This window comes from Eucyclogobius newberryi, unplaced genomic scaffold (genome assembly GCF_026437365.1).
Source record: "Eucyclogobius newberryi isolate DKJ021-1_F unplaced genomic scaffold, fEucNew1.0.hap1 SCAF_14, whole genome shotgun sequence".
Classification (NCBI taxonomy): domain Eukaryota; kingdom Metazoa; phylum Chordata; class Actinopteri; order Gobiiformes; family Gobiidae; genus Eucyclogobius; species Eucyclogobius newberryi.
This window is the reverse complement of record NW_027315768.1, coordinates 4,522,025-4,549,937: the sequence shown is the minus strand read 5'-3', so window position 1 is coordinate 4,549,937 and position 27,913 is coordinate 4,522,025. Positions and strand designations below refer to the sequence as shown.

General features: G+C 46.6%; 1 protein-coding gene across 10 annotated transcripts in view; it reads left to right on the top strand.

Moving 5' to 3' along the window:
* Positions 1 to 934: 934 nt before the first annotated feature.
* The window catches only part of map4k4 (mitogen-activated protein kinase kinase kinase kinase 4), a 158,439-nt gene continuing 131,460 nt past the window's right edge, over positions 935 to 27,913 (top strand). For all 10 annotated transcript variants that reach the window (XM_072444196.1, XM_072444204.1, XM_072444201.1 and 7 more), the window contains exons 1-2: positions 935 to 1,146; positions 1,417 to 1,482. In XM_072444196.1, coding sequence (XP_072300297.1) covers positions 1,090 to 1,146; positions 1,417 to 1,482 — 123 coding nt within the window. In that variant the 5' untranslated portion in view covers positions 935 to 1,089. The remainder of the gene's footprint in view (positions 1,147 to 1,416; positions 1,483 to 27,913) is intronic.

Genomic DNA, 27,913 nt, shown 5'->3' with positions numbered 1-27,913 from the left:
CCTGGAGCTCGCAGCGGCCCTGGAGCTCGCAGGGGCCCTGGAGCTCGCAGCGGCCCTGGAGCTCGCAGGGGCCCTGGAGCTCGCAGGGGCCCTGGAGCTCGCAGGGGCCCTGGAGCAGCTCGCAGCGGCCCTGGAGCTCGCAGGGGCCCTGGAGCTCGCAGCGGCCCTGGAGCAGCTCGCAGGGGCCCTGGAGCAGCTCGCAGGGGCCCTGGAGCAGCTCGCAGCGGCCCTGGAGCTCGCAGGGGCCCTGGAGCTCGCAGGGGCCCTGGAGCTCGCAGGGGCCCTGGAGCTCGCAGGGGCCCTGGAGCAGCTCGCAGCGGCCCTGGAGCTCGCAGGGGCCCTGGAGCTCGCAGCGGCCCTGGAGCAGCTCGCAGGGGCCCTGGAGCAGCTCGCAGGGGCCCTGGAGCAGCTCGCAGCGGCCCTGGAGCTCGCAGGGGCCCTGGAGCTCGCAGGGGCCCTGGAGCTTGCAGGGGCCCTGGAGCAGCTCGCAGCGGCCCTGGAGCTCGCAGCGGCCCTGGAGCAGCTCGCAGGGGCCCTGGAGCTTGCAGGGGCCCTGGAGCTCGCAGGGGCCCTGGAGCTCGCAGGGGCCCTGGAGCTCGCAGGGGCCCTGGAGCTCGCAGGGGCCCTGGAGCTCGCAGCGGCCCTGGAGCAGCTCGCAGCGGCCCTGGAGCTCGCAGCGGCCCTGGAGCAGCTCGCAGGGGCCCTGGAGCTTGCAGGGGCCCTGGAGCTCGCAGGGGCCCTGGAGCTCGCAGGGGCCCTGGAGCTCGCAGGGGCCCTGGAGCTCGCAGGGGCCCTGGAGCTCGCAGGGGCCCTGGAGCTCGCAGCGGCCCTGGAGCAGCTCGCAGCGGCCCTGGAGCTTGCAGGGCGGAGCTTGACGCGCGGAGCGGCGCGGCGGAGATGCGCTGCTCGCTCCCGGTCCAGCTCCTCTGACAGCGGCAGCGGCAGCGGCAGCGGCAGCGGCAGCACGTCGGGGCGAACACTCCCGTGACCGGATCTAAACACACGTCCCACCGAGGATGAACCGAGCTTAACGCACACGCCGCTGTTTTTTCTATTTCCCACGCGAGTCCGAAGGGTTTTAACGCAAAAATGGCGAACGAATCTCCGGCGAAGAGTCTGGGGGAGATCGACCTGGCATCGCTGCGGGTGAGAGTCCCAAAGCAGCGGTTTCACCTCCGGTTTAAGACCGGTAATAGTCCGGTAATAGTCCGGTAATAGTCCGGTAATAGTCCGAGTCTGCGGCGCGGCTGGTGACTCCGGGAGGATTTTCTTTGTCTAACACCGCGTTTATAAGCGCTGGAGGCCGGTCCATGGGCCGGGCGGACCTGGCTCACAAACTAAACACACCCTCTGCTAAATGCATATATTAAATGTATATATTGTATGTATATATTTTAATGACGCTTTCGCTTTCAGGATCCGGCCGGAATATTTGAACTGGTGGAAGTGGTCGGGAATGGGACTTATGGGCAAGTTTACAAGGTTGGTAATCTGGCCTAGATTTACATTTGTTGATGTTTTTAATCTTTCAAGTGGTTAAAAATGTAGCGTAATTGCATCTAACAAAACTATGATCTGCTTTAAAGAATATAGATAAAACTGGCCTCTCGGCACCAGGCCTGCTCCAGCTTCAGCAGCATCCTCGCCTCTCCATCCTCTCCATCCTCTCCATCCTCTCCTCCCTTTCGGCCTATTTAGCTTTATTTTCCTTAGCTTCTTCATCGCTTTCCAAACACATTTGTCTATAATGTTCCGCAGTGGCACAGCCTATGCTTTGCTGCTTCCCCCAATAATTAAGTTATTCAGTTCCATCCTCGCCTCTCCATCCTCTCCATAGTCCCATTTTCCTTGTGAGATGCAGACACCATGTTTGGCCCACCCTTCTCTCGCATCCACACCCCTCCTCAGTGAAGAAGCTGGATGTTATGGCTCGGTGCATGTGCCGTGGGCTGGGCGGTGTTTCCATGTGCATTAGTGTGCGTGTGCGTGCCCACAGAGCGTTAAGGCACGAGGGGACGTGTGTGGGGCTGTGCTGTGGTGGTGGAGGCCTCGTGCATCCATCCTCCTGCAGCTCGGGCGACAGAGGCTAAAGCTAGGAAGGGCTTGGATGTTGATGCTGGTGTGAAATGGTTAAAGAAGGTTTTAAATTTTAGATGTGTCTCAGGTTTTTTCTCATACATAGGGATTTAATGATATCTAAATCTCTCAGTACTATATTACTGCCATATCCAGCCTATGATACTTTGAAGCTTTACTTTTGAGTTTTAAAATGCTATGACGATCCTTTGTCACGGTGGCAGAGCAGTTAGAGCTCTGGCCTCTCAATAAGATCATGGGTTTGATTCCAGAGCCAGACCGTCATCACATGAGCTCTCTGGGTGGAGTCTGCATGTCCTGTATGTCCTGCATGTCCTGTATGTCCTGCATGTCCTGCATGTCCTGTATGTCCTGCATGTCCTGTATGTCCTGCGTGTCCTGCATGTCCTGTATGTCCTGTATGTCCTGCGTGTCCTGCATGTCCTGTATGTCCTGTATGTCCTGCGTGTCCTGTATGTCCTGTATGTCCTGCATGTCCTGTATGTCCTGCATGTCCTGTATGTCCTGCATGTCCTGTATGTCCTGCATGTCCTGTATGTCCTGCGTGTCCTGCATGTCCTGTATGTCCTGCGTGTCCTGCATGTCCTGTATGTCCTGTATGTCCTGCATGTCCTGTATGTCCTGTATGTCCTGCATGTCCTGTATGTCCTGCATGTCCTGTATGTCCTGCATGTCCTGTATGTCCTGTATGTCCTGTATGTCCTGCATGTCCTGTATGTCCTGCATGTCCTGTATGTCCTGCGTGTCCTGCATGTCCTGCATGTCCTGTATGTCCTGCATGTCCTGTATGTCCTGTATGTCCTGCGTGTCCTGTATGTCCTGCGTGTCCTGTATGTCCTGTATGTCCTGCATGTCCTGTATGTCCTGCATGTCCTGTATGTCCTGCATGTCCTGTATGTCCTGTATGTCCTGCATGTCCTGTATGTCCTGCGTGTCCTGTATGTCCTGCGTGTCCTGTATGTCCTGTATGTCCTGCATGTCCTGTATGTCCTGCATGTCCTGTATGTCCTGTATGTCCTGCGTGTCCTGTATGTCCTGCGTGTCCTGTATGTCCTGTATGTCCTGTATGTCCTGTATGTCCTCCCCGTGTTACCGTGGGTTCTCTCTGGGTTCTCCGCTTCCTCCCACCGTCCAAACACATGGGCTCTCTGAATTGCCCTGAGTGAATGATCGTGAGAGTGAATGGTTGTCTGCGTGTCCATGTCTCTGTGGGAGAACAAGCGCTAAAAACGATTGAATGAATGAAGGACAATCCTTTTCTGCGCATTATTGCCATATGCAAACCGATTGACCAATACTAACCAAGAATAAATTGAATTATTACATTTAAACTAGCACCACAGTCTTCATTATTTTGTGTATAAAAAACAATTGACTGTTTTTAAAATGTGGAATTTCCTATTTAAAGTGCTTCTGACAGGTTGTACTTCTGATTGAACTAAATGCAGTTAAACTGTGGTGTAAAACTATAATTTATATTTACTAAAGGTATCGAGAGTGTCCCTCTTTCCATCCATTCATTTTCTTTCGCTTTATCCGGGGCCGGGTCGCGGGGGCAACAGTCTTAAGCAGGGACTCCCAGACTTCCTCCTCCCCAGACACTTCCTCTAACTCCTCCGGGGGGATCCCGAGGTGTTCCCAGGCCAGTCGAGAGACATAGTCCCTCCAGCCTGTCCTGGGTCTTCCCGGGGGCCTCTTCCCAGTGGGACATGCCCAAAACGCCTCCCCAGGAGGCGCCCAGGAGGCATCAGGCATCCGGAACAGATGCCCGAGCCACCTCAGCTGGAGGAGCAGCTGCTCTACTCTGAGCTCCCCCCGTGTGGCCGAGCTCCTCACCTTATCTCTAAGGAAGCGCCCAGCCACACGGCGGAGGAAACTCATTTCTACCACTTGTATCCGCGATCTTGTTCTTTGGGTCACTACCCAAAGCTCATGACCATAGGTGAGGTCAGAACGTAGACCGACCGGTAAATAGAGAGCTTTGCCTTTCGGCTCAGCTCCCTCTTCACCACAACGGTCCGATGCGCCGATCCGACTGTCGAGCTCACGCTCCATCCTTCCCTCACTCGTGAACAAGACCCCAAGATACTTGAACTCCTCCACTTGGGGCAAGGACACCCCACCCACCTGGAGAGGGCAAGCCACCTTTTTCCGGTCGAGAACCATGGCCTCGGATTTGGAGGTGCTGATTCTCATCCCAGCCGCTTCACACTCGGCTGCAAACCGTCCCAGTGCATGTTGCAGGTCCGGGTTTGATGGAGCCATCAGGACAACATCGTCTGCAAACAGCAGAGATGAGATCCTGTGGTCCCCAAACTGGACACCCTTCGACCCCTGACCACACCCTCCGACCCCTGACTGCGCCTAGAAATTCTGTCCATAAAAACTATGAACAGAACCGGTGACAAAGCGCAGGCCTGAGGAGTCCAACATGCACTGGGAACAGGTCTGACTTACTGCCGGCAATGCGAACACAGCTCCTGGAGACAGGGACCGGACAGCCCTGAGCAAAGGGCCCCGGACCCCGTACTCCCGGAGCACCCCCCAAAGGACACCCCGAGGGACATGGTCGAAAGCCTTCTCCAGATCCACAAAGCACATGTGGACTGGTTGGGCAAACTCCCATGAACCCTCGAGCACCCGATGGAGGGTATAGAGCTGGTCCAGTGTTCCACGACCAGGACCAAAACCACTCTGCTCCTCCTGAATCCGAGGTTCTATCGGTCAGATTCTCCTCTCCAGGACCTGGAATAGACCTTACCCGGGACAACACAGACTGATTGTATTTTACTTTAGTTTATTTTACTTCACTTACTTAACTCATTTCACTTTTGTCTGATGTAAGAAGCCTTTTTGACATCTGGCTCAGGGACTCCTCATATCATCTAACTTGGGCACATTTATATTGTTTGATGTTGATTGATGTGCAATGTCCCTTTTCAGATAAATAAATAAAACAAATAAAATAATACTTTAAGTTTTAAGTTTTGGTTAGCATTAGCACTGAGACACCTACCGTAGTAAACCAGGCCTTTATCTCTGGTGAAGTGGTTACTCGTGTGTTGCACAATCTTTAAATATTGACTCTTTTTCCATGGCCCATAATGATGGAACTAATGCGGAAGCTATTCAACCATTCTGCACAGAACTACTTTTAGTTCTAGAACTGGAACAGTACTTTGTAGTTCTAGAATTTCTAGTACTTGTAGCGTATGCAGTGTTTTTTTGTCTCTCTTTCTCTCTCTCTCCTTTTTGTAATGGTATAGCATAAAACTCATACTTTGAAGATGTACAACTACAGTAGGTGGCAGTAAATGTACCTTTCAGTTGGCTGCCAACCGCCATTATTTTCTAAGGGTCGGAATCCCCACGATTCGATGCACAATACACGAGTCACGATACGATAATGTCACAATTTTGCGATACATGCAATAATAGATATTTTGCTCTTGATATTCTACGATATCTCACTATTTTTTAATGAATGAAGAGCTGAAGTCCACAAACAGGATCCTGGCGTAGGTTCGCGGGGAGTTGCTGCAGGATGAAGTGGAGAGCCAGGTTGATGATGTCATCTACAGATGTAGGCTCTGTAGGCGGATGACTTCATGATCCAGGGCTTCTTGGGGACAGGGTCAATGATGGACGACTTGAAGCAGGCTTGGACAGGGCATTACTCCATGGAGGGGTTAAAAATGTCAGCTTTTCGGGGTTTGGAGACCCAAAAGAGCCTTTTCTAAAATGGGAAGGGACATTTCCCATGAGATGAGGCCAATTTGATAATTGAATTGTGGGCTTTTTTGGCCTTAGAATGTTTTATTTATTTTAATATTTTCTCTGTCATTATAGCGCTGCTTTTTTAAACTATGGCCTTTTTTGTCAAAGTGAAATGTAAAAAAAAAATCTGCACAATCTTATGGCAATTTTATCTTGCAAGATCTTGTGGTACAAAAATGTTTAAATTTGTGCTGAAGTGTATTATATTCAATGCCATCCTCTGTCTATTTGGATTTCTAAGTATTTTTTTTATTAAATGAACTTTTACGAAACTATTACTTACAAATCCAAAGATAAGGTACATGAATTTCCACGTTAAGTTTGGGATTTATAAAAAGACTCCTCAGCATGGGATTGTGCGGTTGTTTCTACAAACTGTCCGCAGGGTGCAGAGGGTGCAGAGGGTGCAGAAGATGCAGAAGATGCAGAGGGTGCAGAGGGTGCAGAAGATGCAGAGGGGGCAGAAGATGCAGAGGGTGCAGAAGGTGCAGAAGATGCAGAGGGTGCAGAGGGTGCAGAAGGTGCAGAAGGTGCAGAAGGTGCAGAGGGTGCAGAGGATGCAGAAGGTGCAGAGGGTGCAGAGGATGCAGAGGGTGCAGAAGGTGCAGAGGGTGCAGAGGATGCAGAAGATGCAGAGGGTGCAGAGGGTGCAGAGGATGCAGAAGGTGCAGAAGGTGCAGAAGGTGCAGAGGGTGCAGAGGGTGCAGAAGGTGCAGAGGATGCAGAAGGTGCAGAGGGTGCAGAAGGTGCAGAGGGTGCAGAGGGTGCAGAAGATGCAGAGGGTGCAGAAGGTGCAGAGGGTGCAGAGGGTGCAGAGGGTGCAGAGGGTGCAGAGGGTGCAGAGGGTGCAGAGGGTGCAGAAGATGCAGAGGGTGCAGAAGGTGCAGAGGGTGCAGAAGATGCAGAGGGTGCAGAGGGTGCAGAGGATGCAGAGGGTGCAGAAGGTGCAGAGGGTGCAGAGGGTGCAGAAGGTGCAGAGGGTGCAGAGGGTGCAGAAGGTGCAGAGGGTGCAGAGGGTGCAGAAGATGCAGAGGGTGCAGAAGGTGCAGAGGGTGCAGAGGGTGCAGAGGATGCAGAGGGTGCAGAAGGTGCAGAGGGTGCAGAGGGTGCAGAGGGTGCAGAGGGTGCAGAGGGTGATCTGTGCTCAGACAGAGGCGCAGGAACCAGTGTGAGGAAGTTTGTCTTTATTTAGATCCTTTACTGTGACTCATTTAATCACAAGCGTGAGGGGAAAATAGAAGGTGTTTTTAATGCTAATGTTATAAACATGGCTCACATGCTCGAGAACGCACCAGGTTTTTAAAGATGGAAATGTAAGATTGAGATTATTCACTAGATCAGGGTCAAACTCATTTTGGGCCGCGGGCCGAACATAACGTAAAACATAAAACAATAAAAAATATAAGAAATAAATAGCTTTATATCGCCTACGCTGTTTTTGAAGTAATTACTGGATCGATTAAAAGAAATTACAAAACGTTTGTTCTCATAAATTGAAATGTGTTAATCATTTCACCAACACTGCTTCAGTTTATGTGCATCACAAGAGTTGATCTACAGAGATAAACATTTAGTCGTAGGTATTTGGAACTGAAAAATATTGTATTTGACTTTATAACTAAATAAACTTCTCAAGATCTAAAAAAAATATTTCAAATGTACTAACTAACATTTCCATGTCTGTGTAGGCATCTGTAGTCATCTGTATTGGTCTGTGGTCGTCTGTATTGGTCTGTGGTCGTCTGTAGTGGTCTGTAGTGGTCTGTAGTCATCTGTAGTCGCCTGTAGTGGTCTGTAGTGGTCTGTAGTCATCTGTAGTCGTCTGTAGTGGTCTGTAGTCATCTGTAGTGGTCTGTAGTGGTCTGTAGTCATCTGTAGTGGTCTGTAGTGGTCTGTAGTCATCTGTAGTGGTCTGTAGTGGTCTGTAGTGGTCTGTAGTCATCTGTAGTCGCCTGTAGTGGTCTGTAGTCATCTGTAGTGGTCTGTAGTGGTCTGTAGTCATCTGTAGTCGTCTGTAGTGGTCTGTAGTCATCTGTAGTGGTCTGTAGTGGTCTGTAGTCATCTGTAGTGGTCTGTAGTGGTCTGTAGTCATCTGTAGTGGTCTGTAGTGGTCTGTAGTCGTCTGTAGTCGTCTGTAGTCGCCTGTAGTGGTCTGTAGTGGTCTGTATTGGTCTGTGGTCGTCTGTAGTGGTCTGTAGTGGTCTGTAGTCATCTGTAGTCGTCTGTAGTCGTCTGTAGTCGTCTGTAGTCGTCTGTAGTCGTCTGTAGTGGTCTGTAGTCATCTGTAGTGGTCTGTAGTGGTCTGTAGTCGTCTGTAGTCGTCTGTAGTCGCCTGTAGTGGTCTGTAGTGGTCTGTATTGGTCTGTGGTCGTCTGTAGTGGTCTGTAGTGGTCTGTAGTCATCTGTAGTCGTCTGTAGTCGTCTGTAGTCGTCTGTAGTCGTCTGTAGTCGTCTGTAGTGGTCTGTGGTCGTCTGTAGTGGTCTGTAGTGGTCTGTAGTCATCTGTAGTCGTCTGTAGTCACCTGTAGTCGCCTGTAGTGGTCTGTAGTCATCTGTAGTCGTCTGTAGTCGTCTGTAGTCGTCTGTAGTGGTCTGTAGTCATCTGTAGTGGTCTGTAGTGGTCTGTAGTCATCTGTAGTCGCCTGTAGTCTGTAGTCGTCTGTAGTCGTCTGTAGTCGCCTGTAGTGGTCTGTAGTGGTCTGTATTGGTCTGTGGTCGTCTGTAGTGGTCTGTAGTGGTCTGTAGTCATCTGTAGTCGTCTGTAGTCGTCTGTAGTCGTCTGTAGTCGTCTGTAGTCGTCTGTAGTGGTCTGTGGTCATCTGTAGTCGTCTGTAGTCGTCTGTAGTCGTCTGTAGTGGTCTGTAGTCGTCTGTAGTGGTCTGTAGTCGTCTGTAGTGGTCTGTAGTGGTCTGTAGTCATCTGTAGTCGCCTGTAGTGGTCTGTAGTCATCTGTAGTGGTCTGTAGTCATCTGTAGTGGTCTGTAGTGGTCTGTAGTCATCTGTAGTGGTCTGTAGTCATCTGTAGTGGTCTGTAGTCGTCTGTAGTGGTCTGTAGTCATCTGTAGTGGTCTGTGGTGGTCTGTAGTCATCTGTAGTGGTCTGTAGTGGTCTGTAGTCGTCTGTAGTGGTCTGTAGTCATCTGTAGTGGTCTGTGGTGGTCTGTAGTGGTCTGTGGTGGTCTGTAGTCATCTGTAGTGGTCTGTGGTGGTCTGTAGTCATCTGTAGTGGTCTGTAGTGGTCTGTAGTCGTCTGTAGTGGTCTGTAGTCATCTGTAGTGGTCTGTGGTGGTCTGTAGTCATCTGTAGTGGTCTGTAGTCATCTGTAGTGGTCTGTAGTGGTCTGTAGTGGTCTGTAGTCGTCTGTAGTGGTCTGTAGTCATCTGTAGTGGTCTGTAGTGGTCTGTAGTCATCTGTAGTGGTCTGTAGTCATCTGTAGTGGTCTGTAGTGGTCTGTAGTCGTCTGTAGTGGTCTGTAGTCGTCTGTAGTCATCTGTAGTGGTCTGTAGTGGTCTGTAGTCATCTGTAGTGGTCTGTAGTCATCTGTAGTGGTCTGTAGTGGTCTGTAGTGGTCTGTAGTCGTCTGTAGTGGTCTGTGGTGGTCTGTAGTCATCTGTAGTGGTCTGTAGTGGTCTGTAGTCGTCTGTAGTGGTCTGTAGTCATCTGTAGTGGTCTGTAGTCATCTGTAGTGGTCTGTGGTGGTCTGTAGTCATCTGTAGTGGTCTGTAGTCATCTGTAGTGGTCTGTAGTGGTCTGTAGTGGTCTGTAGTCATCTGTAGTCATCTGTAGTGGTCTGTAGTCATCTGTAGTGGTCTGTAGTCGTCTGTAGTGGTCTGTAGTGGTCTGTAGTGGTCTGTAGTGGTCTGTAGTCATCTGTAGTGGTCTGTAGTCATCTGTAGTGGTCTGTGGTGGTCTGTAGTCATCTGTAGTGGTCTGTAGTCATCTGTAGTGGTCTGTGGTGGTCTGTAGTCATCTGTAGTGGTCTGTAGTCATCTGTAGTGGTCTGTGGTGGTCTGTAGTGGTCTGTAGTCGTCTGTAGTGGTCTGTAGTCGTCTGTAGTGGTCTGTAGTCGTCTGTAGTGGTCTGTAGTCATCTGTAGTGGTCTGTGGTGGTCTGTAGTCGTCTGTAGTGGTCTGTAGTCGTCTGTAGTGGTCTGTAGTCGTCTGTAGTGGTCTGTAGTGGTCTGTAGTCGTCTGTAGTGGTCTGTAGTCGTCTGTAGTGGTCTGTGGTGGTCTGTAGTCGTCTGTAGTGGTCTGTAGTGGTCTGTAGTCGTCTGTAGTGGTCTGTGGTGGTCTGTAGTCATCTGTAGTGGTCTGTAGTCGTCTGTAGTGGTCTGTAGTCATCTGTAGTGGTCTGTGGTGGTCTGTAGTCGTCTGTAGTGGTCTGTTCATCTGAACTGACACCACTAAATACAAACACACGTGGAGCGTTTAAGGAGGATAAGTTATGAGCCACAGTTTCCATCAAATCAAACTCTTTTGTCAAATCATGGGCCGAATATTATGTACAAAATAAAACAATAAAAGGAAGATCATGGGTTCGATTCCCGGACCAGACCAACATCACATGATCTCTCTGGGTGGAGTCTGCATGTTCTCCCCGTGTTACCGTGGGTTCTCTCCGGGTTCTCCGGCTGTGTTAGGCAAAATTGGTGACTCTAAATTGGCCCTAGTGAATGAATGTGAGAATGTGTATGTCTCTGTGTTAACCCTGCGTCAAGTTGGCCACTGTCCAGGGTGTACCCCGCCTAAGGCCCGAAGTCACTGGGATAGGCTCCAGTCACCCGCGACCCCGAAAGAGAACAAGCGGTAGAAAATGGATGGATAGCTTAGTAATAGTTGTGGAGACTGTTGCACAAATGTGCAGCAGGTGAAAGACTGAGTCCATATTCATGCAGCAGGAGGAACATGGACTTTTGATGTGATTTATGGTGTGAAATGAGGTCATTGTGTTGTTCACAGTCACATTAGTGTCACAGTCATGTTCATACTTTATTACACTCTGACCTGTGTTTTTACCTGTGGCTCCTGATCTGTCCAGGTTTGTAGAGGATGTTTTCCTCAGAGCATCATCACAGAAGTTAGTTTTCTTGTTAGCTCCACATTAGCTCCACGTTTAGCGCAACTCTAACATTCACAAAACCTTCTCCCTTCTTTCTTCCACGTGTTTCCTAAAGCCACACGTCTCTGTCCTCGCTCAGACCTCTGCTCTGAGGTACATAAGTGCTGTAAAGTGCACAAACGCGTGTCTTACTTCCCTCAGCACTTCTCCCTCGGCAGTACACAGGGCAGTGAAGACCGTGCGGGGAGGGGCGGCCACCAGCGGCATTGTGGGACGTGTAGTTTTAGCGATAAAAACAGTAATGTCTGTTGATTTGAAGAGACTGATGATTTTGCCGTGATTTACTTGTTTTTGACATTATTCTTCATGTTGGATGTCTGTTTTGTACATAAACTAGTCGCATCCGCTCAACGGATTGCCAAATGTGGGGGATTGAAATTGTTAGAAAATGGAAAAATACATGCAGAGGGCGGGGGAGGAGCGTGGTCTGGACTTTTGGGTGGCCCTTCATTAGGAATGGACTTCCTCCTCTTTACGATCTATTATATGATCAGGTTTTGTGTTTGGTGCTCAACATGGACCCTTTTGTTTTCCATTTCATCTGTTTGGTGTTTCTATAGTTCTTGTGTTTGTATTTTATGTTCAACCAGAGTTTAAAAATGTTCAAAAATGATCAATGGCAAAATCAATACAATCAACCCAATGGCATCGGAAGTGTTACGAGTAGCATCCTTTAACATTAACGGCATATTGAACCCAATCAAATGTGAGAAACGAAAAAAATCAACACAAAAAATACACACTTAATCATAGAACATCAAAAACTAACACAAAATGTTTAATAAAACATCTTACTCTCATCATACAGCGGCAAACACAAAAGGGGTGTTGCAATATTGATTTCAAACCAAATGGCTTTTTGCACCAAGTTTTGAATGTAATGACAAAAAAGGCACCGGTTAAGTAACTTTTGTAGTTTTTCCTTGCTGAGAAGGAGGGACAAGGAAGGGACTTTGGGACATTTGTCTAAGGACAGAGCTGTAATATCACCTATTGGATTCTTCGTATTCAAGCTGCATTGGAAGTATCAAACTCAGTGGGCACTGGGGATTGACAACTGGAGGGAGATGAACCCCAGGGCCAGGGCCAGTATAACACTCTAATCCACATACTGTACAATTTATTCCAGAATAAACTTTTCTTTCTTCAATAAAGACAGATCAAAAGAGGTAGATAGAGTACAAGCACAATGACCATGCTCCTCTCTGCATCACCGCAGTAAAGAGGAAAACATGTTGGAGGTTCAATGCCAGCCTGCTTTATGATCCTTTGTTTAAGGAGAAAATGTCAAACAACAATAAGACGAGAAGAAGTAAATCATGCCAAGGAGGGGAATCTTCAAATGCTACAGGAAATTAAAAAGATAAGAGGATTTTCATTAATTGTATTTATTTGTACAGGGAAAACCTAATGAGGAAAATCTGTCTTTTCCATTAGCCCTGAACACAACGCAAAATAAACAGCAAACAAACATAGGAAATCCAAATCAAACATTTAATAAAATTAACCGATACATAAAAACACATTTACACTATGAGATAGTGTAAATGTGCACTGCAGGTAGTCCTTGACTAGTGCTTTAAAGTCATTAAAAGAGTTTTGTTCCACTGGAAGGGAGCAAAGTTGCTGAAAGCCTTTTTTCTTGTCTCTGTTGACACAATGGGTCAGTAAGACAAGTCCTAGCGGTGACAAACTTGATCAATAATCAGGCAAAATAACATCTAGAGCCTTCTAAATAAACAAAAGGCAGTGCTGTTCTCTTCTTGCATACAATGACTGCCATTCTACTTTAGAATATAATTCTCAGTGATGGGTTCCGTATTAAACCTTAATGTCCTGTAATAAACCTTAACCCTGAACGATGGATTGAGTTCAGAGTTTTTAAGACTGTTGCTGCTTGAATATTTTGAATCACCTGTGCACAAGAAGGTGCCTTAGATTACAGAATTGCATCATCTGCAAACGAGTGGACACTACTTTGTTTCAGATTATGCCAATTGAGTTTATATACATTAAGTCTTGAGGAACACATTTATTAAGGTAAGAACATTCAGATTGAAAGCATCAGCATCATCTGCGGCGTCATCTGCAAACCGTTTTTTAGAATAATAATTTATTGGGTTCGATACAATTTTTGTATCGAACCCAATAAATTATTATTTTGACCCTTCCCTTAATCATACAGGAACTCGGCCATATTGTGGAGTCGGCCATACTGAATATGGTTGTGGAGCTTGACATGTCAACAAGTCATATCTGTTTGTATGAAGTTTATTGTATGGTGAATGTGACTGAATAAACGTGCTGGACAGTTAGCTCCACACGGAGGTCCACACTAGCATGAGGGAATCGCACGCTACAATCTGCATGAGTAGGCTACAGTTGTCATTTTGAGGTTAGTGAGATCACACTACGGTCAGCACTGGACTTCACAGCAGCCGGAATGTGAATCAAAATGTACATGCTCGAAAAGGGAGGACAGAGAGACGTGAGGACAGAGAGAGGAGGAGGAGACAGGTAGTGCTATAGCGTCCTTCACAAAGCTGTTTGTTGTTGACGTCCCTCCCCTCAGCGTTACCGTGGATACACATGATATACAGTAATACTTAAAAGAGCTACAAGTGAGATGCTGATAAACTTACACATATTATTTAGCCCATTTGTAAAGCAAAATAATCTGCTGTATCCGGTGGTAGGCATTAGCAAATACATTCTTAATTGACACATTTTCCTTTTAGGAATATTTGTAAGTTGAAGCATAAAAACATACAATCAACGTTTCCTTTCTATTTGCTGATAATCATGAAAACTGTAAAATAGCAATATTCCCGTTCACAATGATAAAATTAAAAATTAAGAACCACTGTATTTGCAGCAATGTATTTATTTTTCTGGATGTTAAATTTGTTTTGGATGCAGCCTAATAATGATCCACCCTTGGTAATCGTGCTAATCCAGTGCCAGGACAAACAAGCCCCCCCCCCCCCCCCCCCCCACAGCAGAGGGTCTTTATCTGGAGCTCAGCTAATCCAAAACCGCACACTATTCCCTTAATTATAGTCGGCATGTGCGCTTATGGGGCTGATGGGACATGCACTTCCAACCCCGAGGGGCGTCTGTCTGTTACTCTCATGTTCACGTTGCACGTCCTCAATTCAGATCTTATTTTGTGTGTGGCTGTTCACATTCCAAATAAAATGTGATTCAAATTAGTTTTTGTGCGTGAACCAAGCAGCCTTAAGTACAAAATAGGACAAGACAAAACCAGGATTTGGGCCGTTCAGAATCAGAAAAAGGTAATGTTTATCTTCAATGATGTCACATGACTGACTTCACTATGTATTTGAAATATTAGTGAGCCCCAATTCTAAATAATATATCTTACTTATAATCTTGATATTTCATATATAATTGCGTGGGCGGTGCGTGCGCGGTGCGTGCGCGGTGCATGCGTGCGCGGTGCGTGCGCGGTGCATGCGCGGTGCATGCGTGCGTGCGCGGTGCATGCGTGCGTGCGCGGTGCATGCGTGCGTGCGTGCGCGGTGCGTGCGCGGTGCATGCGTGCGTGCGCGGTGCATGCGTGCGTGCGCGGTGCATGCGTGCGGTGCATGCGCGCGGCTTCTCTGCTCGTCCACTGCAGCAGGAGCGATAGAGCGACACCAGAAACACACGAGGACTTGGAAAAAACTAAAATCTAATCAATTAATAGAAATTGTACCTAATGTGGCCTTTGTGTCATAAAGCGAGTTTAAGCTACACATGAGCTTATTCTCAGTTTATTGTGAAGTTGACATTGTAAAGATTTAGGAACCAATAGAAGGGAAACGCACAAGAGCAATTCACTTTTGCCACCACGGTCAATATAGTAGAATAGATCAGTGGAAGTAAGAATAGGGATGTATCTGTATCATCATTGTGCAACTATGTTCCTGTCAATTGAAGGACTTCCATCTTTGTAAATGTAACGTGCACTTCTTCTTAAGGCAAGTTTATTTGTAGAGCACATTTCACACACAAGGCAGTTCAAAGTGCTTCACAGCAGGAAAAATGCATTGAAATCACAAAGACGTGACAAAAATCACAAAACAGTTTAAGACTTAAAAGAGAAGAGTGATCCTTTCAGCTAAACACAACTGTTTTAAACCTAGATTTGAACATTGTCAGAATAGAGACTGCCTCACATCTTCAGGAAGACTGTTCCAGGTTTTAGCTTTATAAAACTGAAACACAGATTCCTCATGTTTTAATCTTTACTCGGTCCCTGAGATGGTTCACATGGAACTAACATGTCCAATATGTGCTTTGGTGCTAGGCCATGGAGAGACTTGTACACAAGCAGAGCTGCTTTAAAGTCTCTTCTCTGAGCCACAGGGGGCAGTGCAGAGACCTGAGAACAGGACTAATGTGATCATACTTCATGGTTATAGTCTAGTCTTAACATAATATTAACAGCGAGATAAATATGGTGTGATGGTTTTAGATCTTAAAATAATCCATGTGTATGTAAAATGTATATTTCATAGTGTATGTATATTTTATATATATATATATATATATATATATATATATATATATATATATATATATATATATACTCTATTATATAAGTGTTGTTTTCAGCTGATCACTTCTTACGTGACTCGTGAGGGTCCTGGAGTGCAGGCCCGACCCAAAAGGGGAGAAATCAGAACTAAATTTAGTGCACACTCCACAAAGTGCACAGACCTGTGGGAATGCGCTCCAAGAATATCACCATTAGTTGAAAAATCTTTTATTTTTCAATTATTTCGCCAACTCAACGAGCGGTCTTTCCTAAACTGCCATGTCGATCATTTTCATCACATTAATAAACCTGTCTTTCATCCCAAAGGACTGAGAACACATTGCGCAACGACTTCATATTCAGTTTTCTGCTTGTGTCTGAATCAAAATAGAACGCACAAAAGTGTCGTTATATTGCTATTTTTACAAGTTAGTTTGCCTCTGTCGGTGCCACTGAAGTGTCCATAGTACATGTCACGCTCTATGAGGGTGTGAAATTTGACTTACGCAATGCATTCTGGGATTGAAACACGCCCAACAGCATCATCACAACAAACATGGCGGCGCCCCTGTTCCCCGCATGTTCCCCCCGCTCGCCTTCGCTACCAAAATAAAGGATAGCGACGTACAAAAGGTCGATTGAAATATCTTAAAATTGTGAGATTTAGTCTCCCGATCGGGTCGAAGTCTGACCCCTGGACTGTTGAAGCCTGACCCCTGGACTGTGGAAGCCTGACCCCTGGACTGTGGAAGCCTGACCCCTGGACTGTGGAAGCCTGACCCCTGGACTGTTGAAGCCTGACCCCTGGACTGTTGAAGCCTGACCCCTGGACTGTGGAAGCCTGACCCCTGGACTGTGGAAGCCTGACCCCTGGACTGTGGAAGCCTGACCCCTGGACTGTTGAAGCCTGACCCTTGGACTGTTGAAGCCTGACCCTTGGACTGTTGAAGCCTGACCCCTGGCGGTCACTCCGACTCAAAAAATGGCAAAATTTTGATCTTTTTTTTTCCTTAAAAAAAGATAAGAATTTGCCTACCGACCGACCCACTTGAAAAATGTTGGCTCGGGTTTCAGCAAACAGACAGCCTCATTGTTGTCAATTATAAAACATAGAACTAGTAGGAAACAGAAAATACAGTATTATTTTGTGTTGAAAATGGTTGCTTCCAAACCTTTTCCTCACTGTCAAAAATGAGTTATGATTATTCACAATTATACAGTGAAATCCCTATTTTTTTCATACCTAGCATCTACATTAGCATTGTGCTAGTATGTGAGCAGCTTTATGGAATGAAACTCTCCAATTGATACAACTCATTCCAAAAAGTGTCAGGATTATGGCAAAAGCAACCTCCCCTGTGTGGAGTACCTCCCCTGTGTGGAGTACCTCCCCTGTGTGGAGTACCTCACCTGTGTGGAGTACCTCACCTGTGTGGAGTACCTCCCCTGTGTGGAGTACCTCACCTGTGTGGAGTACCTCACCTGTGTGGAGTACCTCACCTGTGTGGAGTACCTCCCCTGTGTGGAGTACCTCACCTGTGTGGAGTACCTCACCTGTCTGGAGTACCTCACCTGTGTGGAGTACCTCCCCTGTGTGGAGTACCTCACCTGTGTGGAGTACCTCCCCTGTGTGGAGTACCTCACCTGTGTGGAGTACCTCACCTGTCTGGAGTACCTCCCCTGTCTGGAGTACCTCCCCTGTGTGGAGTACCTCACCTGTCTGGAGTACCTCCCCTGTGTGGAGTACCTCCCCTGTGTGGAGTACCTCACCTGTGTGGAGTACCTCCCCTGTGTGGAGTACCTCACCTGTGTGGAGTACCTCACCTGTCTGGAGTACCTCACCTGTGTGGAGTACCTCCCCTGTGTGGAGTACCTCACCTGTGTGGAGTACCTCACCTGTGTGGAGTACCTCCCCTGTGTGGAGTACCTCTCCTGTGTGGAGTACCTCACCTGTGTGGAGTACCTCCCCTGTGTGGAGTACCTCACCTGTGTGGAGTACCTCACCTGTCTGGAGTACCTCCCCTGTGTGGAGTACCTCCCCTGTGTGGAGTACCTCCCCTGTGTGGAGTACCTCACCTGTGTGGAGTACCTCCCCTGTGTGGAGTACCTCACCTGTGTGGAGTACCTCCCCTGTGTGGAGTACCTCTCCTGTGTGGAGTACCTCCCCTGTGTGGAGTACCTCACCTGTGTGGAGTACCTCTCCTGTGTGGAGTACCTCCCCTGTGTGGAGTACCTCTCCTGTGTGGAGTACCTCCCCTGTGTGGAGTACCTCACCTGTGTGGAGTACCTCTCCTGTGTGGAGTACCTCACCTGTGTGGAGTACCTCACCTGTGTGGAGTACCTCACCTGTGTGGAGTACCTCAATAGCGACAGGGTAAAGTTGATTTGGAGCCAGTTCCATTCCTCCTGCTCATTGGTTTCTTGCATCTTTTAGTGCTGCCTTTAGAAATATGGACACATAGGTCAAACCAAACCAAGATAAAATATGATCTCAACCAGTGGAAGTAACTAAACCAGAGCTAAACCCCCCCCCCCCCCCCCCCCCCCCCCTCATGACCCACATTCCTCTGTATTTTTAGCCATCGCTCTGCTCGCACATGCAGCCATCTTACACAGTTAGCACAGTTAGCACAGAGCTAGTATTATTGTTTACAACTATTTTAAAATGATTGCCAAAAGAGACAGAAATGTATTGTGTAATCTCACAAACAAAGGTGATATTACTTCTGGTCCATGTACATTTGGACCTCACAGTTAAGCACATTTCTCATGCTTTGTGGAATATTGAGTACAATATAATTATGTCCCACCTTTAGTCATGCTATAGCTCTGGATCCATGTTTGGGATGAACATTAGACACAAGTAAACATGAGCGTTATCTTTACAGGACACGAGATCAATCCAATCTGCTGCTGGAAACAAGCATCGTTTACTGAAAAATATGTCTTTACAGAATACTGACTAATACTGACTAATACTGACTAACACTGACTAATACTGACTAATACTGACTAATACTGACTAATACTGACTAAGACTGAATAACACTGACTAATACTGACTAATACTGACTAATACTGACTAATACTGACTAATACTGACTAATACTGACTAATACTGACTAACACTGACTAACACTGACTAATACTGACTAATACTGACTAATACTGACTAACACTGACTAACACTGACTAATACTGACTAATACTGACTAACACTGACTAATACTGACTAATACTGACTAATACTGACTAATACTGACTAATACTGACTAACACTGACTAACACTGACTAATACTGACTAATACTGACTAACACTGACTAATACTGACTAACACTGACTAATACTGACTAATACTGACTAATACTGACTAAGACTGACTAATACTGACTAAGACTGAATAATACTGACTAACACTGACTAATACTGACTAATACTGACTAATACTGAATAATACTGACTAACACTGACTAATACTGACTAATACTGACTAATACTGACTAATACTGACTAAGACTGACTAAGACTGACTAATACTGAATAATACTGACTAATACTGACTAATACTGACTAACACTGACTAATACTGACTAATACTGAATAATACTGACTAACACTGACTAATACTGACTAAGACTGACTAAGACTGAATAATACTGACTAACACTGACTAATACTGACTAATACTGAATAATACTGACTAATACTGACTAAGACTGACTAATACTGACTAATACTGAATAATACTGAATAATACTGACTAATACTGACTAATACTGAATAATACTGACTAACACTGACTAATACTGACTAATACTGAATAATACTGACTAATACTGACTAAGACTGACTAATACTGAATAATACTGACTAATACTGACTAAGACTGACTAATACTGACTAAGACTGACTAATACTGAATAATACTGACTAATACTGACTAAGACTGACTAATACTGACTAAGACTGACTAAGACTGAATAATACTGACTAACACTGACTAATACTGACTAATACTGAATAATACTGACTAATACTGACTAAGACTGACTAATACTGACTAATACTGAATAATACTGAATAATACTGACTAATACTGAATAATACTGACTAACACTGACTAATACTGACTAATACTGAATAATACTGAATAATACTGACTAACACTGACTAACACTGACTAACACTGAATAATACTGAATAATACTGACTAATACTGACTAATACTGACTAACACTGACTAACACTGACTAACACTGACTAATACTGACTAATACTGACTAATACTGACTAATACTAATACTGACTAATACTGACTAATACTGACTAATACTGACTAATACTAACACTGACTAATACTGACTAATACTGACTAATACTGACTAATACTAATACTGACTAATACTGACTAATACTGACTAATACTGACTAATACTGACTAATACTGACTAATACTAATACTGACTAATACTGACTAATACTGACTAATACTGACTAATACTAATACTGACTAATACTGACTAAGACTGACTAATACTGACTAATACTAATACTGACTAATACTGACTAAGACTGACTAATACTGACTAATACTGACTAATACTGACTAATACTAACACTGACTAATACTGACTAATACTGACTAATACTGACTAATACTAATACTGACTAATACTGACTAATACTGACTAATACTGACTAATACTGACTAATACTGACTAATACTAATACTGACTAATACTGACTAATACTGACTAATACTGACTAATACTAATACTGACTAATACTGACTAAGACTGACTAATACTGACTAATACTAATACTGACTAATACTGACTAAGACTGACTAATACTGACTAATACTAATACTGACTAACACTGACTAAGACTGAATAATACTGACTAATACTGACTAATACTGACTAAGACTGACTAATACTGACTAATACTGACTAAGACTGACTAATACTGACTAATACTGAATTAAAATCTATTTTGTAACATATTCTTGGTGGGACCAGAGAACAGTATTCTGAACACACATTAGAAGTTGCAGTACAAGGTTGTTCTTGTGATGATGCTGTGATCTACAGTTCATCTGACACTGAACCACATGGAGGAGGAGGCCACAGCCCAAAGTTCAGAGCAAAGTAAGACAAGAAGAACGAAAGGGAAAAAACACAAATCAAATCTCCCAAAGTGTCAGAACGCTTTGCTCTAAATGCAAAAAAGACTGATTTAGCAAAGCACCTTAAGAGAAAACATGCTAAAGTTCCTTAATGCTGGTACTTATTTACTTTTTACTACGGTATTTATTTATTTCTTTTGATCTGTGCATTACAAACGGTGATGATTCCACCTCATTCTTTCTGTTTATCTCACAGGAATATTCACATTTGCAGTGTATGATATAAGCCCAGTCTATTGTGAGGTGTTTTACACAAATGCATCAAATAAAATGCAAGAAAGATCATATTTTATTTATTGTCGTCCTTATCCATTTAATCAATGCAATAATAACAGAACATTATTAAAACATGATCAAATACCTTTATTTTAGAAAAGTAACTATTTTCTGAATTCCACCAAATGAAAGAGTAACTGTACTGCAAGAGTTATTCACAATGTGTATTCTGGAACATGCCACAGTGATCGTCTCCTCACACTCTGGTCTCCTCGTCTCCTCGTCTCCTCACACTCTGGTCTCCTCGTCTCCTCGTCTCCTCACACTCTGGTCTCCTCGTCTCCTCGTCTCCTCACACTCTGGTCTCCTCGTCTCCTCGTCTCCTCACACTCTGGTCTCCTCGTCTCCTCGTCTCCTCACACTCTGGTCTCCTCGTCTCCTCGTCTCCTCACACTCTGGTCTCCTCGTCTCCTCGTCTCCTCACACTCTGGTCTCCTCGTCTCCTCGTCTCCTCACACTCTGGTCTCCTCGTCTCCTCGTCTCCTCACACTCTGGTCTCCTCGTCTCCTCGTCTCCTCACACTCTGGTCTCCTCGTCTCCTCGTCTCCTCACACTCTGGTCTCCTCGTCTCCTCGTCTCCTCACACTCTGGTCTCCTCGTCTCCTCGTCTCCTCACACTCTGGTCTCCTCGTCTCCTCGTCTCCTCACACTCTGGTCTCCTCGTCTCCTCGTCTCCTCACACTCTGGTCTCCTCGTCTCCTCGTCTCCTCACACTCTGGTCTCCTCGTCTCCTCGTCTCCTCACACTCTGGTCTCCTCGTCTCCTCGTCTCCTCACACTCTGGTCTCCTCGTCTCCTCGTCTCCTCACACTCTGGTCTCCTCGTCTCCTCGTCTCCTCACACTCTGGTCTCCTCGTCTCCTCGTCTCCTCACACTCTGGTCTCCTCGTCTCCTCGTCTCCTCACACTCTGGTCTCCTCGTCTCCTCGTCTCCTCACACTCTGGTCTCCTCGTCTCCTCGTCTCCTCACACTCTGGTCTCCTCGTCTCCTCGTCTCCTCACACTCTGGTCTCCTCGTCTCCTCGTCTCCTCACACTCTGGTCTCCTCGTCTCCTTACACTCTGGTCTCCTCACACTCTGGTCTCCTCGTCTCCTCGTCTCCTCACACTCTGGTCTCCTCGTCTCCTCGTCTCCTCACACTCTGGTCTCCTCGTCTCCTCGTCTCCTCACACTCTGGTCTCCTCGTCTCCTCGTCTCCTCACACTCTGGTCTCCTCGTCTCCTCGTCTCCTCACACTCTGGTCTCCTCGTCTCCTCGTCTCCTCACACTCTGGTCTCCTCGTCTCCTCGTCTCCTCACACTCTGGTCTCCTCGTCTCCTCACACTCTGGTCTCCTCGTCTCCTTACACTCTGGTCTCCTCACACTCTGGTCTCCTCGTCTCCTTACACTCTGGTCTCCTCGTCTCCTCACACTCTGGTCTCCTCGTCTCCTCACACTCTGGTCTCCTCACACTCTGGTCTCCTCGTCTCCTTACACTCTGGTCTCCTCGTCTCCTCACACTCTGGTCTCCTCGTCTCCTCACACTCTGGTCTCCTCGTCTCCTCGTCTCCTCACACTCTGGTCTCCTCGTCTCCTCGTCTCCTCACACTCTGGTCTCCTCGTCTCCTTACACTCTGGTCTCCTCACACTCTGGTCTCCTCGTCTCCTCACACTCTGGTCTCCTCGTCTCCTCACACTCTGGTCTCCTCGTCTCCTCGTCTCCTCGTCTCCTCACACTCTGGTCTCCTCGTCTCCTCACACTCTGGTCTCCTCGTCTCCTCGTCTCCTCACACTCTGGTCTCCTCGTCTCCTCACACTCTGGTCTCCTCGTCTCCTCGTCTCCTCGTCTCCTCGTCTCCTCACACTCTGGTCTCCTCGTCTCCTCGTCTCCTCACACTCTGGTCTCCTCGTCTACTCACACTCTGGTCTCCTCACACTCTGGTCTCCTCGTCTCCTCGTCTCCTCACACTCTGGTCTCCTCGTCTACTCACACTCTGGTCTCCTCACACTCTGGTCTCCTCGTCTCCTCGTCTCCTCACACTCTGGTCTCCTCGTCTCCTCGTCTCCTCACACTCTGGTCTCCTCGTCTCCTCACACTCTGGTCTCCTCGTCTCCTTACACTCTGGTCTCCTCACACTCTGGTCTCCTCGTCTCCTTACACTCTGGTCTCCTCGTCTCCTCACACTCTGGTCTCCTCGTCTCCTCACACTCTGGTCTCCTCACACTCTGGTCTCCTCGTCTCCTTACACTCTGGTCTCCTCGTCTCCTCACACTCTGGTCTCCTCGTCTCCTCACACTCTGGTCTCCTCGTCTCCTCGTCTCCTCACACTCTGGTCTCCTCGTCTCCTCGTCTCCTCACACTCTGGTCTCCTCGTCTCCTCACACTCTGGTCTCCTCGTCTCCTTACACTCTGGTCTCCTCACACTCTGGTCTCCTCGTCTCCTCACACTCTGGTCTCCTCGTCTCCTCACACTCTGGTCTCCTCGTCTCCTCGTCTCCTCGTCTCCTCACACTCTGGTCTCCTCGTCTCCTCACACTCTGGTCTCCTCGTCTCCTCGTCTCCTCACACTCTGGTCTCCTCGTCTCCTCACACTCTGGTCTCCTCGTCTCCTCGTCTCCTCGTCTCCTCGTCTCCTCACACTCTGGTCTCCTCGTCTCCTCGTCTCCTCTCACTCTGGTCTCCTCGTCTACTCACACTCTGGTCTCCTCACACTCTGGTCTCCTCGTCTCCTCGTCTCCTCACACTCTGGTCTCCTCGTCTACTCACACTCTGGTCTCCTCACACTCTGGTCTCCTCGTCTCCTCGTCTCCTCACACTCTGGTCTCCTCGTCTCCTCACACTCTGGTCTCCTCGTCTCCTTACACTCTGGTCTCCTCACACTCTGGTCTCCTCGTCTCCTCACACTCTTGTCTCCTCGTCTCCTCACACTCTGGTCTCCTCGTCTCCTCACACTCTGGTCTCCTCGTCTCCTTACACTCTGGTCTCCTCACACTCTGGTCTCCTCGTCTCCTCACACTCTGGTCTCCTCGTCTCCTCACACTCTGGTCTCCTCGTCTCCTCGTCTCCTCACACTCTGGTCTCCTCGTCTCCTCGTCTCCTCACACTCTGGTCTCCTCGTCTCCTCACACTCTGGTCTCCTCACACTCTGGTCTCCTCGTCTCCTCACACTCTTGTCTCCTCGTCTCCTCACACTCTTGTCTCCTCGTCTCCTCACACTCTGGTCTCCTCGTCTCCTCACACTCTGGTCTCCTCGTCTCCTTACACTCTGGTCTCCTCACACTCTGGTCTCCTCGTCTCCTCACACTCTGGTCTCCTCGTCTCCTCACACTCTGGTCTCCTCGTCTCCTCACACTCTGGTCTCCTCGTCTCCTCACACTCTGTTCTCCTCGTCTCCACGTCTCCTCGTCTCCTCGTCTCCTGAGAAGCAGCTGGCCTCATTAGCTTTTGTTTTGATCCGTCTCAGCGCCCCCCCCTGAGATTGTCATGTGACCAAAACTCAGGTAGGCCATTGGGCAGGAATTTAGACTCCCTGTCATCTGATCCCAGTCCTGGCCTCTGATTGGTGGAGAGCAGGCCGAGCGCTTCCTCTTGTAGCCGGGCAGACTGCACACCACAGGAGTATAGACGTGAACATAGAGGGCTTAGAGGGCGAACATAGAGGGCTTGAACTCACATTTAACAGTAACATATGTTGATTAAAATATGTATTAGTAGTTTCATTGTCAAATGAAACCTTTGAAATGTGCACTATAAGTAAATGTATTATTATTATAAATTGAATCACAGTTTCCTAGACTCGTGGTTCTCAATCCATGGAACTTGTCTTGGTGGCGCCTCTGAAGATCTATTGTGCCTCATTTAAAGACACATTTTTAGTCACAATTTTCCTTATTCAGTCTAAATTAACTGAAATGATTGTGTGTACAAAATTATACTAATTCTGAAGTCCATGGGTTGCGATTTGGGCTTTTTTTTTTTTTAGAAGACTTGGCAGGCAAATTGTCAGGTTGCGACATTGTGCTATTTTTGGGCACTTTCACCTAATAAGAAAAGTGATTTTAAAAATCTTTATTCGTTTTTTTTTCTTTCTCTTTTACAATAATAGACTTACGACTTTCCCCATTGCCTGAGACATTGTCTGAGCACGCCCTCTGTTCCAACATATGAACTTCTAAAAGCTCTAGAATCGCTTTTGGCTTATGTCATTAAATGAAGGTGCATGAAATTCACCCGCCACTTCGTGACATTGTGGATACTATGTTTTGTGTGCAGCTCTTTTTATTAAGTGTAATGTACCTATATCATGCAAAATCGACAGTGGTGTTGGGACCGCAAAGTGTTTTTTTGATGGATTCCTGTAGTTTTTATCGGAAGCAACCAAGATGACGCGGCACTAACCAACATGACGCAACGCTTCCCTGTTTCAGCCCCGCCCCTTCCAGGAAGCACTCCGTATCCCCCTCCCCTTCCCCCGTGCGCGAGATGAACCGTGGCTATTTAGCCCCACTTAGCATCAAATGCTTTTTCTTTGGTTCCAACGTTGCTGCTGCTGTACATATACATTTGGTTTTATGCTTTCCATGCGCTTAGTAACAATTCTAATTCATTACACATTATAGCAATTACCTGATTAGTCCGACAATTCCCACAGGTAGAGCAAAACCCAAGCTAATGCTAAACTCTAATAACACGATATATGAAAGATATTAGGGTTAGTTTATAATTGACCAAAGGTCAACGTCCTGCTGAATGGTCGAGGTCCTTGTGACGTATGCTCTTCAAACTTTAGGTCTGACTCTAGATCCAGGACATAGGGTTCAGCATGACGCACCTGTATGATGTATACAATATTTATTCTATTTATTTTTTATTTTAATTCAAGGACAGTGCATATTAATAAACATGTAAATATGCCAGAATTAGCCAATTCTTAGCAAATTTAAAAAAACAAGCAATGATTTTGCATAGAATTTCAAAATATATAGACTATTTACATTATAAGTCACAGACACATCAATCATCCAAGTACAGACCAAAGACACATAAACGAGCAGATACACACCCTATAGAAAACACACACACACAGACACACACAAGTACATGGCAGGTGGCCTGCAGGGGGCAGCAGAAAGGACAGGTGCAGGTGGCCTGCAGGGGGCAGCAGAAAGGGCAGGTGTAGTTAGTGTTGACAGATCTGGTTTGCAATGAGCCATTGTTTGAACTGTATTTTGAACGTGTGGTATGAGTTTGCAGTTCTGGTAGTTGTGGGTGTGAGGTTTCAGTCAGAGGCAGCATGGACAGAAGTCTGACTGAAGGTACTTGTCCTGAAGGGGACGATGCAGCTCCTCTGGTTCTGCTGTGGCTGGTGCTTCTGATGCTGATAAAGTGACTTTGTGCTGGAGATGACAGACCATGAATGACTTTGTACAATAAACAGAGATTTGAGTATTTGACCATGTTCTCCAGGCTGAGTAACTGTGTGTGTGTCGTATGGGGCAATGGTGAGTGTGGTTTGGTTTCTTGTCTAGGATTTGGACAGTTTGTTTGTGAAGTGATTGCAGAGGTCACATTGGTGACCAGGTGGGTAGATGGTATGTGAGGTGGGATAGAATGATTGAGTGCATGAACATTTGTTTGGCATGTGATTTGAATGACAATTTTGAATCTATTGTAATGCCAAAATATTTGTTTTCTGGAACAATTTGCAGTCGTTTTCCTGAAACAAATATGTCTGGGTCAGTATGGGGAGTGTTGGATTTGGTGAAAACCATGGCAACTGTCTTTGCAGTATTTAATTTGAGACAGGAGTGTAACCAGGATGAGACTTGAGTCATGGAGTTTGTGAGTGTTACTGAGACCTTAGAGATGTTACTGCCGTGTGCGTCATCAGAATGAAGACATTACTGCAAGAAGATCATTCATGTAAAGTGAGAATAGTGGAGGTGCTAAAGTGGATCCTTGGCAAAGAACGGTGGACAGAGTCTGTACCAATCCAATGTACTGCTGTGCACCGCCTCAGCCTCTGTTAACACCCCCACCTTCTCCACTCTTGGCTACGTCACGGGGTGGGCGGGGGAGGCAGATCGCTCTTAGCAAGGGCGGGGGTGAATCTCAAACTGCGCCGTCTGTATTTCCGGGTTTGTGAGCGGGTCCAAGATATGGGTGATATTGTATAACCATTATATTATGGGTGTTGCACAAGGCAAGGTGAGTTTATTTGCACAGCACAATACAGACACAAGGCAATTCAAAGGGCTTCACACAGGAAACAGGGGAAAAATCATTAAGATCACACAGACATGACAGAAATCACAAAACAGTTTAAGACATAAAAGAGAAGAGTGCAAAGAAAATCCTTTCAGTCATAAACACAGCTAAACACAACCTTAAGCTTCGATTTGAACATTGTCAGAGTAAAACTAAAGCAGATTCCCAGTGTTTAGTCCTGACTCTGGCACCAGCAGGAGGCCGGTCCATGTTTAGTCCTGACTCTGGCACCAGCAGGAGGCCGGTCCATGTTTAGTCCTGACTCTGGCACCAGTAGGAGGCCGCTCCATGTTTAGTCCTGACTCTGGCACCAGCAGGAGGCCGGTCCCTGAGGTCCTCAGAGTTAGAGATGGTTCATATGGCACTAACATGTCCGAGATGTACTTTGGTGCTAGGCCATGGAGAGACTTTTATACACAGAAAGCATCTTTAAAGTCTATTCCCTGCTGCTCGGGTCCTGACTAGCAGCGTTCTGGATGAACTGCAGCTGTTTTACAGCTCGTTTGGAGAGACCAGTGAGCGGCCGTTACAGTCTAATCTACTGGAGACAAACGCATGGATAAGTCTCTCTAAATCTGGATTAGACCTTATACTTTTGATGTTGGCAATGTTTTTTAGATGGTAAAAAGCTGCTGATGTTATTGATTTGATGTGGCTGTTTAAATTCA